The 16,564-nt window shown below is 29.8% G+C and overlaps 1 protein-coding gene across 5 annotated transcripts; it reads left to right on the top strand.

Annotated features, from left to right (window-relative positions):
- Window positions 1-6,001: 6,001 nt before the first annotated feature.
- On the top strand, window positions 6,002-11,059 carry LOC124843639 (putative alkaline/neutral invertase D). Of its 5 annotated transcripts, XM_047320439.2 has the most exons (6): window positions 6,212-6,426; window positions 6,630-6,728; window positions 7,016-7,442; window positions 8,346-8,777; window positions 9,055-9,616; window positions 10,276-11,059. In XM_047320439.2, exons 3-6 carry the CDS (start codon window positions 7,065-7,067, stop codon window positions 10,569-10,571), a joined length of 1,668 nt encoding a protein of 555 aa, XP_047176395.1. In that variant the 5' UTR covers window positions 6,212-6,426; window positions 6,630-6,728; window positions 7,016-7,064; the 3' UTR covers window positions 10,572-11,059. The 5 variants fall into 5 exon arrangements, with proteins under 5 accessions (XP_047176394.1, XP_047176396.1, XP_047176395.1 ...); XM_047320438.2 differs by lacking the exons at window positions 6,212-6,426; window positions 6,630-6,728 and adding an exon at window positions 6,002-6,139; XM_047320440.2 differs by lacking the exons at window positions 6,212-6,426; window positions 6,630-6,728 and adding an exon at window positions 6,011-6,139 and having other exon boundaries at window positions 7,052-7,442.
- The last annotated feature ends 5,505 nt before the right edge of the window (window positions 11,060-16,564 follow it).

Raw genomic sequence — 16,564 nt, 5'->3', positions numbered from 1 at the left:
AAATATAGTGTATTTTTATTAGTTTTAGACAAAGACATGCGTGTGAGTGTGTACTTGTGTGTGTGGGGACATGAGTATTTTCAAAAAAATTTGTAAAAAAGTATTCACAATAAATTTTCACACAATGAAATTTAATGTAAAAATATTATAACAATTATTTTTGAGAAAAAAAAATATAAAAACACCAGCTACTTCCTAATCTAAATTTTAAACTCGTAATTAATTTTGCGATTAATTTTAAATTTAAAATTATTTGAAAAGAAATTTTCCAAGTATATGTTTGTGTTTTTCTTCATAAAAAATCTTAATATATATATATATATATATATATATATATATATATATATTTGTGTGTCTTTTTTATTTTATTTTCATATCATTTTAAAATGGAAAAGTAATTTATAATTAGATTATTTGTTTTATAACTAATAATACTTTAAAAGAAATTATGAAATTAGTATAATTAATAAATGGAAAAAATATTGTCTTAATAAAACATTTTTGTCTTATTGATTGTATAATTAATAAATTAAATAAAAAATTGATGAAAACAAAAGAATAAAATAATTTAAAGATATTTTTAATAAATTAACTCTGAAACTTTATTAGGTAAAATAATTCACCTAACTGTAATAATAAATTTTATATATAACATATAAAATAAATACTTGTTTAATAAGTTTCAGCAAGATATATTTAGGATAGTTTCATCTTAACCTTTTTCTCGTTTTTTCAGTATTTTGACAAATTTAAAGATCAATAATCATCATTTATAATCACTTGAAAAAAAAAAGTAGTAAACATTATTTTTTATTGTGTATGGTCATATTCATGTAAATAAATTTGGAGTTAAATCATCCCAAAGTTTTAAGATTAATTTAAAGACTCTCTACTCTGTTGAATTAGACATAACCAAAGTAGTAAATATTACACATAAATCCATCTTACACATAACAATATTAAATTAATACATTAACAAGAAACTTGTGTCTCACAAAGATTAAATATACGCACAAAATAAAAAATAATTGTCTTTTATGAAACAATAGATTAGCAGCAGATGGAAAACGTGGTAAAAAAATAAAAAGATCTTGTTTACATAATCAAAAGATTCGCGATATGCACTAGCAATTACATTTTTTATATTAATAATAATGTGCCTGGAAGAATAAAACAATACTTTAGTCACTCAGAAACCATACGTAATACAATCACGCGAATGATTTAGATAATTAAGTACCCTTCAATATATACGAAACACGTCTTATCAACTCATCTATCTAATTGTCCTTTTCAATCATAGTAAAAATAAAAGTACAAATTTTCATCATTTTATTTTATGACTTATTTACATGATTTGAATTGAAATAACTTGCTTATGATTTTCATTCTTGACTTACAATATGCTTATGGACAAATTACATAATCAATGGTTCAAAATTTCATTGATAATATTTTTCATGTCTCTATATATACATATTTGTTAAGAATTTGTCCCCACATTTATCTTCATTTTTGTGTTTCGATAGAACATTTTATAACTTCAATAAATTTGAAAATGTTAAATTTGAATGACTTTGAATGTTTTATTTTAGTTAACTCAGTTTCACAAAATCGACGGTCGATAGCGGGTGAAATAAAAATGCTCAAGAAACAAGAAACATTGCTAAAATAGGCTTTAATCATGGTTCTGATACCATGTTAGAAATGAACTTTACGCCTAACTCAACCCTACAAAATTAGCTTGTAAGGTGAGGTTTGCACCCCACTTATATATTATAATTTTGTCTTATTTTTAGTCGACGTGGGACTTCCAACATTCAATAAAAATGAAAAAAAAATCACTTCAGACTTTAAATTAAGAATAAAATAGAACATTGCAAATGGTGTAAAGTAAAGTATATATATACAGTGAAGTGAAGGTTATAAGAAGCAGACATTAAAACTTATTATACATTATATTAAAAAATTATTAGTGCTTAGAGCTGTGAAAACAGATCATCCGGTCCGACCCGGCCTGTCCCACCACGGGTTGGTCACTTAGTGAGCCAACCCAACCCGGCTCATTTATTAGCGAGCCAGAAAAATTTGAACCCGACCCGACCCGCCACGGGTTGGTGGGTAAACGAGTTGACTCACTGGCTCACTTAATTACAATTTTTTTTAAGTAAAAATTTTTTTACAAACTTTCTATAATTCAAATCTAAACAAATTTCACTCCCAACATGGGCGTTTAATTAATTTTAAAAATAAAGAATTTAAATAATTTTTTCAAGTAAAAAATAATAATAAATATTTTTTTATAAAATTAAAATTAAATTTTAATAAAATAAAATTAGGCAGGTGGGTTGGTGGTTAATCCGATCCACTACGGGTTAACCCGATGAACCGAGTTTAAATGAACCGGGTTAAAATCTGACCTGCAAAAAAAATATCAAAATCAATCCGACTCGAATCCGTGATGGGCCAGATTGGCCTATGGATTGATGATTTTAAGAGTCGTAAACATGACTATCATGATTATAATGTTTTTGTTTATTAAATGTAAAAAGGTAATTCGTCAAAATGAGTGACGGAAATAATAATAATATTATTATTATTATATTTATAGCAATTGACTTTCAAAGTTTTTATGACCCAAATAATTATTAAAAGAAAGGACGAAGATAAAATCTTAAAAAAAATAGTTACGAAAAATTATATATATCTTTAAATATTAATATAGATATGAAAATGTTGGAGAAAGATTGTTGAAGGTAGGTTTAAGAGTGAGTAATGATCGTATTCCTATGTGAATCTTCACCAACCAGATTCTAATTTTTGCCTCCAACATCTTGGATATGTCAACCAGAGAATTTGGCTTTGCTCTTCTTATTCAGTTGAGATATGGCATATTCTCGGTTTATACACTCAAACATTTACTATAATTGTTAAAGGCCTATTACATTACTCTCTCATAATAATTGAACATTTATAAGTTTATTAATTAAAAGAATATTTTAATTTATTGAATATATTATATATCCACTAGTGTAACAAAGTTCATAAACTACAATTATTTTCGGGCATATTCAACAGTTATAAAATTGTGGTATATTAAATCACAATAAAAAAATATAAGTTTTTTAGACAATTATAAGTGTAGTCTAAAAGTCATCTATAAACTATAATTATTGAAATAATCGTAATTTAGTTATAAGTTATCATTTTTTAAATAATTGTAATTTCTTATCTTTTTAATTTTTTGTTTCATTTTTTTTCTGCTCCCTAATTAATTAATATATTAGAGCAAAGACTACACCAACTCACTCTCTAACATCAAACAAATTAAATTTCTACATGCAATAAACTAATTATAAAAAAAATATACTAAACAACATTATCAAACAATAAATAATCTAAATAATGAATAACAATTCAGATAATAAAATAATATTTTCATACAAACAAATTTCAAACACGTTAAAATAGGGGAAGAAAGGAATATAAATTTGAAAATATATTTGAACAAAAATGTAAGTAACACCACAATAATAACACAACCATGCAAAAGAATAGCAACATATTGTGGCGCAAAAAACTAAATACGAACAAAAGTGTGGAGTTTGGGATAAGACGGGAGGAGAAAAACAAAGAAAGAAGAAATTGAGAAAAAAATGAGACCCATGAATGAAGGACATAAGTTGATACCAAACCAGAGTAAGAAAAAGTAGATGAAATGTTGCTGCCTAGTATTTGCATGTGGCAAAGTACAGTTCCAACAAAATTTGAATAGTTTATGTTTTGAAAGAAATTCTTGTTATACATTTGTGTAATTCGATCATGATAAAATAAGTGGGAACGGCCTGAGTCAATCCCGACCAATACGAATTCGGGTTAAATTGGATGAAAAAAAAATATGAAATTTCAATATAAGTCAATTTTGAGTCTGATTCACTAAGAACTCGATTCATCTAAGTTAAGCTCGTGAGGAGTCGGTTGACTCATCAACCCACCTAATTATTACTTTGTGTTTTAATATTATTAGTCAACACTTTTTTTTATTCGATTGTAGTTGGGATAAAAAGTATACTTCAAGAAAGTAAAATATTGTGGATTTATCCCTTCAAGACTTTAATATTGATAAGTGAAATAAAAAATGATCAATGTTAGATACTTGTTTGTTTTGTTTTTTATGTTTGTTTTTTTTATTGTATTTGTAGTTTGAGATGATTTTGAATTATATTGTATTTTTTTCTACTTTGAATTGTCAAGAAATTATTATCATTTTAGACTAAAATTTATTTAAATTGAATTAGAAAAAAATTGTTAATTTTTTGGATTTAAAAAAAGAACTTGTAATTAAGTGAGTCAGTGAATCAACCAATTTAATGCACTAACATGTGGTAGGTCTGATCAGATTCACATTTTTTCAATTTGCTAATAAGTGAATTAGTTGAATTGGTTCAATGAGTGACCAACCTATTATGAAACAGACCAGATTGAGTTGAGTAACTTGTTTTAATAACACTAATTTTGACAAATAAAGAATTGTGTGCGCATAGACATATTCTTTAGTTTTGTTAAAAATATTATTCTTTTGAAAATATTTTATTTTATCTCTCTAATCTTACATATTTCATGTTGATCATTCCTTTAAGATAAACCGATGTGTAATAAAAATATACAAATATATTATTTGACTTATTTCACTTAAATCCAGCTCTAATAACATGCTTAAAAAATTATATAGATTAAGAAAAAGGTTTAATAGCCAATTTAGTCTCCACTCTGATTGAAAAATCTCAATTTAGTCCCTCGTTATAAAAGTGTTTTACATTAGTCCTAACTTTTAAAATAGTGGGTCAGATTGGTCCCTTTCGTTAAATATAAGTTAACGAAATTAATGGATGATGATGTGACACAGCTTAAAGCTGATGTGTTAGATTGGTCCCTCGTTAGCTTTAAGTTGTGTCACATCATCATCCATTAATTTTGTTAACTTATATTTAACAGAAAGGACCAATCTGACCCACTATTTTAAAAGTTAGGACTAATTCAAAACACTTTTATAACGAGGGACTAAATTGAGATTTTTCAACCAAAGTGAGGACTAAATTGGCTATTAAACCTAAGAAAAATAATTAATCCATTTGATATTTTTCAAATTTTTCACTTTCATATTGATTTTTAAATTCCTTTATCATTATTTAATTGCAACACAAATAATCATATATTTAATAAACTTATAAAGACAAATAAATACTTCGTTAAAACTGAAAAATATGTTATATAGTGGTAACTAGAGGGAGTACTATTTAACAATAACATTTATTTCATATGAAAAAAAATTCTTGATGTTTGAATTTTTCGAATTAATTTTCGATGGGGCTTTTAAAAATTTCCTTAATAAAAATTCTTAAATGTCTTATCTCTTTATCTTTTTTAATTATTAGTATATATAAAAAAATGAATAATAATTAAAAGTAACCCCACATCACAGTATAAATTTTTAAACCTAAATTTGAAATACAATTCATGTATTAAATAGGTTTATTCATTTCAAATTTGTATAAATTAACTTAAATATTTTTAAAATTACTTATATAAGTATGCATATGTTAAAATATTAGTTCTTTTCATGTACATGACAGAAGGAGAGAAATATAATTTCGCGTAGGATTAAATAAAATTATTAATTAATAATCAGCCTCAATTATATATTTGATTTAATTAACTTAATATAACCTCGTGTAAACTTGTTTTGAATATTGTTTCAGCATCATGATGCACACCATCACACCTTAACATCCGAATGCCCATATCAAAGTCAATTTGTTTCCTCATGTATTTATTTTAGAAGAAGGAAAAGAGAAATTGAAGTTGAAATGTAGCTATCTCGGGAGAGAGAAAAATATCCCCAAATCCAACTACCTACCCAATTAATAAATTCCAAAATAATAAAATAATAAGCCATAAGAAAATATAAATACACATGCTACTATAAGATTCAACTCAATCTTCCCATTTCCAATTTTGAATTCACGGACAGAGGAAAGAGAAGGGAAGGAGTGGGAGAGATCTCAACGCGACAAACGGCATCGTTTCAGCCACGTGGACACTCCTTCTAAACCCTTCGCCCTACCACCGGCTGCTTCCGGTAACGCTCTATCACGGAATCAAATTATTAGGAATAAAAAATAATTAAAAAGGGAAAAGAAAAACGGGGTAGGACGGTACGGTCCGTTGCTTCCCCTTACTCCGGGACTCGCTTTCTACCGTTCGTCCCCCTCTATAAATACCGCCTTTCCACCTACGTCTCATTTTTTCCTTTCTCTCTCTTCTTCACCATTCTCTTCTATCACCGTTTTCCGGCGAAGCCGCCGGTCAGTAACCGTCGTTTCTGCCGGGCAATATCTCTTCGCGGCGCCGTTCCCTCTGCCTCAGGTTTTCTCTTTGCTTCACATCTCAACGTCGTTGATATCCATTTCTTTCTCTCAGATCTGTCTCTTTTTTCTGTGCAACCACGAATTCCTCTCATTTCTAAGTCGCACCTTCTGAATTTATCTCTCGTGCCTGATTTATTTTTTGGGTTTACTGTCTTGTTTAAATCGTTTAATAATGGCGATTCCTCCGTTTTTTATTCCCAGGATCTTGATCTGTTACTTATATTTCTTTAATGCGCCACTTGTCTTTTCGTAAATGTGTTCGGCTTTTCGAAATTGATGATGCTATTGGTGGAGGTGAAGGTGATTTTTCGTGCTGCTGAATTTGTACTGAGATATTTTTTAAAATTTATTTTCTGGTTCTCTTCCTATTTCTGGATTTTAATCTTTACGGAGGGTTGATTATGTTATAGTTTTAATCAAAATGATTATTTTGATTGTGACCTGTGAACGTGCTTTGTGGTTCTGATTTCGTCATTCGCCATGTGTTTTTTATATATACACTTGGTTTTTTTCTGATTTGGTTGTAGGAGTATGCTTGTTTCGATTTTTTCCTTTACCTTAGAACATATTTGTTTTTCTGGTTGTAGTGGTATCCGTTTCTGATACATTCGTTGGGTTATTAGAGAAGTTGAGAAAATGGACGGCCATTTGGGAATGAGGAAAATCAGCTCTCACTGCTCCATATCCGAGATGGATGACTTTGATCTCTCACGTCTGCTTGACAAACCAAGATTGAATATTGAGAGACAGAGATCATTTGATGAGAGGTCACTCAGTGAACTGTCCATTGGTCTTGCGAGAGCTGGCTTGGAAAATTATGACACTTATTCGCCTGGGGGAAGATCTGGCTTTAACACACCTGCTTCATCTACGCGGAATTCATTTGAGCCCCATCCCATGGTTGCTGATGCCTGGGAATCCCTGAGAAAATCTCTAGTCTATTTCAGAGGTCAACCGGTTGGCACAATTGCAGCTGTTGATCATCAATCAGAGGAAGTTCTAAACTATGACCAGGTGAATTCCTCAAACAATATGGAAATGTCATATTCCTTTCTTAGGGGTGTGTACTGATCTTTTTTAAATGTTCAAGCTATGGAAACTCATTTGTTATGAATTAAGTTGTCATTAACATACTTCTTTACTACTTTGATTTGAAAATAGAAATACTCCAGCACATTTGCGTGCAACGCATTTAATTTCAAACTACCAAAAGCCCTTTTTACTATTTACAAGTTTTCAGAGGCAATATGAACTTGAAACATCAAATAATTTTGTGGTTACCGCAAAATTTGTGAGACATCTGGTCTTTGATAACGAAACATGATACCATATGTTTGGGCTATATTTATCAAAAAGCTTGAATGGAATGAATTTAATAGTACTGCAACATACAAAACAGATGCTCTATTGTATTTCCACTTAACTTTTAAGTTGAAAATATTTTTGAAGTCCCGACATTCCTTAAAATTTACAGAAAATGAATGTTGTTGATGTTGAATGTTTGTTTGTGCCAGACAATTCATTTGTTTAACATGCACCCTAGCCCTACATTTTGGTAATGACAATGCTTCGATGAATGTTAATGAAAAATCTTGCTTAGCAATGGACCAAACTGACTTGATAAATCTTGTAGTTTCACACAGTGTGGACACCTAGTTCTCGACAGCCTTAATTTAATGTTCCTAGAGGTGTCATTTAGTTTTAGCAATTAGACTTATAGTTACTTTTTTTGGCCTTATTAGTCTAAACATGCAAACCAATTCTTTTTTCCTTTGAATGGTTATTGATTAAGAGAAGAATCTGAGGTTTTGTGTTAATAGTTACCCTTTCCCCATAATCCTAAAAGCAATTGTTATTGTCACACTGATGATAATCATCTAAGAATGGATATTTATTAATTAAATGTTCTTTTTATAGGTTTTTGTTCGAGATTTTGTGCCCAGTGCCCTGGCCTTTTTGATGAATGGTGAACCAGATATAGTTAAGAACTTCTTGTTGAAGACACTACATCTTCAGGGGTGGGAAAAAAGGGTAGATCGATTTAAGCTTGGGGAAGGTGTGATGCCAGCTAGTTTCAAAGTCCTCCATGATCCCATTAGGAAAACAGATACGCTTATTGCAGATTTTGGTGAGAGTGCAATTGGAAGAGTTGCTCCAGTTGACTCTGGATTCTGGTGGATCATTTTGCTTCGTGCTTACACAAAGTCCACGGGAGATCTATCTCTGGCTGAATCATCATCTTGTCAAAAGGGAATGAAACTTATATTGACTCTATGCTTGTCAGAGGGGTTTGATACATTTCCAACTCTGCTCTGTGCTGATGGATGCTGCATGGTTGACCGAAGAATGGTAAGACATATTTTGTGGTTGTTTCTCATTATGTTAAGATAACTAATGTTGCTTCTCTTATCCTGCTTGTATAAGAATGGTATAGATGGGTAGTGTTGAATTCTTACAATGACAAGTTTGTTTTTACACTGATCGGTTATCACATTTAAATTGTTCAATTTTTTCTGTAGTTTACTTTCGATTACCTTTAGTTAAGATTCATTCGTATTTGGTTGATTTTGAAGAACTATCATTCTGTATTCATTGTTTCTTCTTCTTCCCTTCTCTTTTCTTGCAGGGTATTTATGGTTATCCTATAGAGATACAGGCACTTTTCTTTATGGCATTGAGATCTGCTTTGTCAATGCTGAAACAGGATGATGCCGAAGGGAAAGAATGTGTAGAGCGTATTGTGAAACGATTGCACGCACTAAGTTATCACATGAGAAGTTACTTTTGGCTTGACTTCCAACAACTAAATGACATTTATCGGTATAAGACTGAAGAGTACTCACATACTGCAGTAAATAAGTTTAATGTTATTCCTGATTCCATCCCAGATTGGGTATTTGAGTTTATGCCAACTCGTGGAGGCTACTTTATTGGAAATGTCAGTCCAGCTAGGATGGATTTTCGATGGTTTGCTTTAGGCAATTGTGTTGCAATTTTATCTTCTCTGGCAACTCCAGAGCAATCAATGGCTATCATGGATCTTATTGAAGCTCGTTGGGATGAGTTAGTTGGAGAAATGCCCTTAAAAATATCTTATCCAGCTATAGAGAGCCACGAATGGCGAATTGTTACTGGCTGTGATCCCAAAAATACCAGATGGAGTTACCATAACGGAGGATCTTGGCCAGGTTCTTCCTTTCTTCTTATTTATTCAAACTTCATAATGCATTTAACATGGGGTTTGGTAGCGGTTATACTTCTGACATACATGCCAATTAATTGGGTAACCTCACTAGGTGTCCTTAGGAATCGACTAAGATTTTGCCACAAGTACCATGGGTTTCAAAAATCTATACTATCAGAGCTTAGGAGATATATTTTCAAACTGATATACATGCACCTTTTGTGTCTTTGTGTTGCCATATTCAGTTACGATGATAATATGTCTGTCATTAACAACAGAAAAGCAGGATGTGTGGAACACTCTTTTGTTTGAATCATGGTAACTTTACAAATGTGTTGGTGCTCATTAATTTGAGCTTTTGAAAAAGAGAGATTTAATGATGCATAGAAGTTGATTTATTTTTGTAGGGATTTCATGAAAAGCAATTTTTTTAGTTAAAATAAAAAAAGAAGATAAGAAGTAATGTAACTACACTATTTTTCCGAAGAAATCATTCTTAATAGCTTCTGAAATATGTTCTTTTAGATATTTTTTTCTAAAGATTGATCATATTCTTAATTGTTTTTTTTTTTTTTAGAAATAAGTTGTTATAAACTTGATTGAGGTATTCTTTTTTTTTTTTTTTTGACTATTTACTTTGCTATGTCTGTGGCTCGAGTGCAGTGCTCCTGTGGTTAGTAACAGCTGCTTGCATCAAAACGGGGAGACCGCAGATAGCAAGACGTGCAATTGAGCTTGCAGAGAGTCGTTTACTGAAGGATGGGTGGCCTGAATATTACGACGGTAAACTTGGAAGATATATTGGGAAACAGGCAAGAAAATACCAAACATGGTCTATCGCAGGTTATCTGGTGGCAAAGATGATGCTGGAGGACCCGTCTCACTTGGGGATGATTTCCCTTGAAGAAGACAAACAAATGAAACCGGTTATTAAAAGATCGTCTTCGTGGACTTGCTAAAACACTTCAGGTGATAGATAAATAGTATAAAAAACGAATAGAGAAAAGCTTAGAAGATGAGATTGTTGTTTCAATTCACGGCACTATTCTTGGTGATTCCTTCCTCGTAGGCTTGATTAAAAGTTTGGCTTGTGTAAAATGGCTGTTGCTGAGACTGGCATCATGCTCTTCCCAAATAAGTAAAAAGACCCTTCACTTCATGTTTGCTAAGTTCAATGCTACCGTCCCACATGTTGCCTGGGATTTTATTAGTAAGATAAGAAAAAGTATCAAAAATTCTTCATTATATTAATGTCTTTCCCTCACAGTTGTCAATAATGCTCCTTTCAAAAAGGGCCTAGAACACAAAGTATTAGCTTTTCTTTATGGAACTTTAGGTCTACCTTCTCATTGCTAAGAAATATGGTAAATTATGATTGTTTTTTCCAATTTTTGTGTATATGATGCACTTTCCAATATATATATATTTTTTGTTTTCATTTGGTTTAGCTAGCAGCCTCTTTTATTATTATTGTTTTGCCATTTATGGGGCCGAACAAATTTTGCTTTGTAACATTTGACATGAAGCAAGTTTAATGTATTTTTTAAGGAAGTAGGTTTATTGTTAGGCAAACAAATCACTTTTGTAGTTTATTGAAGTGTCAAGCAATTTAACTAGTTTAAAAAGCATGGAAATTTAAACTGAAAATTTTAGAAACTGGTATAATTATGTTTTTGGATCTAATAAACTCAATCAACGTATTTTATGGTTTTATGCGAATCCCGATTAATATTTTTGGGTTTTTTTTTTTAATTGCATATATTTTTCTTTAATTTCGTAAATGTTTGTAAGCTCAGTTTACGATTTCTGTTATCTTTTTTTTTATTGCATATTTTTTTCTTTAATTTCTTAAATGTTTGTAAGTTCCGTATTCGATTTTTGTTATCTTTTGTTAAGCCCTGGAATGGTGACGAGGGATGCGCATGGAGGAAAAGAAAGATAAAGGATAAAAAATGTTTTAAACTCCTTATGGAGGTCCAGGAAGAAAATACGAAGGGCTCTTCCATAGTTTTATTTTTTATTTTTTTACATTTTGTTGTTTTCAATTTGTACAATTATTATTTTTTAATTAAATTATATAATCTTAAAACTTTTTAAATTGTTTTCGCCACCAATGTTTTCTCCATCTCCATTTTCTCACTGGATTGTATTTTCTTCCTAAATAGACATTTCACAACCTAGAATGCATATTTTATTTTTGTATTTCATATTATATACATTTGAAATATACATGTTATATTATAAATTATGTAATTCAAAAATATAAAATAAAAATTATTTTGAATCATATAATACCAAATATAAATTTTATATTTTAAATATTTTATATGGAACATATTTTTTTGTTATTTTGTATTGAGTGTTACACAGTTTGAAATAGAAAATTTATATTCTGAAATGTTATTTTTGTGTTCCAAAATCTATAATGCAAAATACAGTTTTGTATCCAGGATTTATATTCTGGGACATTTCCATATTCCAAAACTCAAAATTATAAGAGGGTAAAGTTAGAATTTTCAAATGTACAGATGTGCAGGAATAAATTATGAAGGTGCATGAAGAAACGCCCTTTATGGAAATGTAGGTAGAAAGTTATAGAGATACTGGATGCCCAACACAGCTTTGCTTTAATCTCCTAAATTTTTTTTGTAGTTATAAATGGTATTTTAAGAAATTAATAATTACTGAATAAATGAACTTATGTTATTCTAATCATATTTTAAAACTATTAATTTTTTATAAATAATGTTCATAAGCATTATTATCCCATTATGAATTTTAATTTTATCTTAATAAATATCTTAACTAATCATTTAAAAATTTCAATATTAAAGCTTTAAAGTACAAATATAAGCTTTTAGTAGATAAAATAATGGCGGGTTATGGTCCAAACACACTTAAAAATAGTTAGAATTATATATATGGGTTATGGTCCAAACACACTTAAAAATAGTTAGAATTTTATATATATATATATATATAGGGGTTTGCTAACGCGCGTACGTCTGTTTTTCAATTGGTACATTTTAGCAATGTGTACCGGGTTTTAGTAGACAAAAATATCCTTATATACCATGGATTCTGAGTTCTAAGGTTAAGGGTATTTTAATAATTTTCATTCTCAAAACTAAAAAAAAAAAAAAAAGAAACCCCCAAACCCTTACTCACATCTCTCATTCCTGTAAACCCTTTCTCTTTCATCTTTCTCACTCCAATCTTTTCTCTGTCATCCTTATTGTAGCCCCAATTGAAAAAATCAGAAACACCCTATTGTAGCCCCAATTGAAAAAATCAGAAACACTTGCGTTAAACAATCTTACAAAAAAATGATTTTATAATGAGTTTTGATCTTATAATTTTTGTCTTATCTAATTTTATCCAATTTTTACAAGCATAAAGGAATTGGTAATTGATCTGGAAAAAATCAGAAATACTTGTTGTTAAACAATTTCTTACAAAAAATGATTTTATAATGAGTTTTTATTTTATAATTTTTGTCTTATCTAATTTTGTCTAATTTTCACAAGCATAATAACATCCGAAAGAATTGGTAACTGGCCTGGAGGGTTTTTTTAGAGATGATGATTCAACATATGCAGATGATGAAATTAGAGAAATTAGTGAAGATGGTGAAATTGAAGAGATCTTGAATGAACCTTCGCCTCAAGGTGAATATGTCAATGACTCAACTCTTTAGAAAGACAAATTGTTTAAAGGCAAGTGTTTCTGATTTTTTCAATTGGGGCTACAGTAGGGATGACAGAGAAAAGGTTGGAGTGAGAAAGAGAAAGGATTGAGAGAAATGAGAGAGGTGAGTAAGGGTTTGGGGGGTTTCTTTTTTTTTTTTTAAGTTTTGAGAATGAAAATTATTAAAATACCCTTAACCTTAAAACTTAGAATCCATGATATATAAGGGTATTTTTGTCTACTAAAATCCGGTACACATTGCTAAAATGTACCAACTGAAAAACAGGCATACGCGCGTTAGCAAACCCCATATATATATATATATATATATATAAATAAAAGATGAACAAAGTTTTTTTCCTATAATAGATTAAGAATATTTAAGTATTATATTAAAGGTGAAGTAGTGTAAGATTTGTTTTACTTATAAATATCATGAGTAAAGTAGTATAGGATTTTTGATTACTCAACTTGTGTCTGGATTAATTAATCTTGATGATTAAGTTTGTAACCTAAATTGGTGGACAAAGAAAAAAGGAGGCATCCTACATTAGGAGAAGGGGTTATGTGTCATAATTATAGTCAAAAAACTTTTCCAAGAATAGTGATAACATAATATTTTAGAAAAACTTTTCCAAGAATAGTGATAACATAATATTTTAGGAGTGGTCACATGACACATTAGGAAGACATCCCACATGTCATCTCCTCTTTTAATAAGATGAAATTTTTTCCGGGTTTGCATCAAGGTAATATTTTTAGGGTTTTGTATTTTTATATTTTGGAGACCCTTTCTCTTATAAATAGAACTGTCCCCTCCATTGTAAAACCACTTTGAGAATTATAATGTTATGTTGTCAAAATGTTTGTGCAACCATATCTTCTTTTCTTAAGTCAATGCCAAAACATCTCATGTGGTCTCTTCTAATCATTTTTCTCCAAAGTTAGTATTACATCTCAAGAGAACCATCAAACACCTTCATCCCACCATAAACACACTAAAATTAAGATATATCTTATCATTCTCTATCAACTTTTGTGTCATTATCTATCATACTTATTTTTTTACTTTCACCTAACTTAGATTGAGAAAGAGACGATTTGAAAAACAAAAAATATTTTTTCATGAACTAAATTAAGTTTATACACATGTTAAAAAAATAATATAATATATTTATAAAATAACTTATTAGTAAACCACTTTTAATTTATTTAACTTTTGTAAACTTACTTGGAAAATCTTATCTAAACGTAATTTTATGGATGTAAATTTTCCATCTAACAAGCATTTGATATTTTGAGTTATTAAGACTGGACCATTGACAAAGGTTCATTAAAGACAAACTAATTAAAAAAATCTCCAACTTTTTAGCAACCTCCTTAAAGTTGTATTGAATCTTTTGATTTAAATTTCGGGAATCTCGAGTTTCAAACCTAGAAAACGACTAACACATGTTTGTTTAATTCAATTGTAAGAAGATGATAATCATCCAACTAAAAATTTAGGAATATTATACAAATAGTTTAGTGCTCCATTATTCTAGGGTTCAAGAACAAACGTAAATGGGCTATGAATTCATTTTCCGTTTTCCTTTTGACATCGGAAAATTACACATGAATGATATTTTTAATTAAATATTATTTTATCATGAATCTAAGACTAATCTTTAGAGATATTTTAGTATCATCATTTTTTTTTCTCCCTTTAATTCCACCTTTAACATTTCCACAAAATCAACCAATACATTCCCATACTCCACAATCCACATATGTTGTGAAACATGGGCAAGTGCCACAAATGTGCCAATTATCACCGGCAAGGCTCTTCTGTATCCCATCCAACACTATAGTATGTTTAATTTCCAAGAAAGAAATAAAAAATACTTTCAAATAAAATGAATATATAACAATGGAAAAATACACTTCGAAATAATACACCTTAATATAAAATTAGAAAATAATTTTTTATTTCTTAATTTGTGAAGAATCTTTTCCAAATTTCTAAAAAATAGTAGTTATGAATTATGTTACAATTTCTATTGATAATACATAACGAATTTTCATTAATTATTTTGTCAAAATCAGCAAGTAGTGAAAAAAAAAATTGAAGACGATTTCCGAAGTAACGTCCCCTTAGAAAATATCTTGTACTGGCGCACGTGGTTTGGGCCATTGTCTCTATCTGGGTCCACTTGGGGAGTGGATTGAAGAATCTTGCAACTGGCATAAGTAAGTTGTTGCACTTAGCAGTGGAAATGGGCCCAAGGAGACCTAAAAGTCAAAACATGGATCAACTTGTTAAAGTGGGCCTGTATAAAAAAAGTAGCCCAACTTTGTCGCTCACATGCTTCCATGTGACCAACAGGCACTCACTCACTCAATTAAAAAATATTAAAAAATAAACACGACAGTGTGTATACCGAACATACAACAACGAGAATTGGGTCTAGTCTTGAGTTACAAGTTATAAAGAAACTCATGAAATTTTTCATTTTCATCTATTTAACAAGTATATTTTTCAGATATTAAAGCTTTTAAATTAATCTTATATTTATACATCATGCTAATACAACTGAATAAATTATATATGTATATAGTCGCACAATACTTTTGAATTAAAAACCAAAATACATTAATGAATTTTGAAGTGACTTACATCCTCTAAAACATGATTTAGTCGAATGTAACATAGATGTTGGAAAATATATGATGAATTAGGCTAATAAAGAGGGACACGGTTGCGTAAGCAGAGGCAGATATTTACGAGACAGAAGTAATGGGTGGAACACGTCTATAAGGGTATCCCCACAACTCCACCCAGAAACAAATCTAAACTGTCTATAACGAGAGATATTTAGCACATCATGCCCTATATGTAAAGGATAACATCCCTCCAACCCAATCTGAGAAGATCACAAGAATTCACTTAACAAATAAAGGAAGAAAGCAACACTCTCATTTTAAGCTATAAAAAAGTTTCAGGGGTCAAAGCTATTTCAAATCACCTTTTTTCTTTTTGATAAGGATGTCTTTGTTTTTCGATCAAAATACTTCTTAACCAAACTCTTTTCAATCTCACAAAATTAAAAAATGTTATTTAGACAATTTAGATATAAAAAAATGATTAAATTTGTCCATATAAGTATAAAAGTAAGTATCCGATTGATATTAGATCATCCATACTAAATCTATTAACCAACTCCTTTAAAATCGAGTTAATTTAGGTTTGATTAACTCATATTTGACTCAATCGTAAATAGAACTC

This window comes from Vigna umbellata, chromosome 8 (assembly GCF_029865625.1).
Source record: "Vigna umbellata cultivar VRB3 chromosome 8, Vumbellata_1.0, whole genome shotgun sequence".
Lineage (NCBI taxonomy): Eukaryota > Viridiplantae > Streptophyta > Magnoliopsida > Fabales > Fabaceae > Vigna > Vigna umbellata.
This window is presented reverse-complemented; position numbering and strand designations above follow the sequence as displayed.

Excerpts from the sequence above, each read along its gene's own strand:
- LOC124843639 (XM_047320438.2), top strand. The coding sequence starts at position 7,065 with ATGGACGGCCATTTGGGAATGAGGAAAATCAGCTCTCACTGCTCCATA. Across the intron at positions 8,778-9,054 it reads GCATGGTTGACCGAAGAATG|GGTATTTATGGTTATCCTAT; the intron begins GTAAGACATATT and ends CTTTTCTTGCAG. Across the intron at positions 9,617-10,275 it reads TAACGGAGGATCTTGGCCAG|TGCTCCTGTGGTTAGTAACA; the intron begins GTTCTTCCTTTC and ends GCTCGAGTGCAG.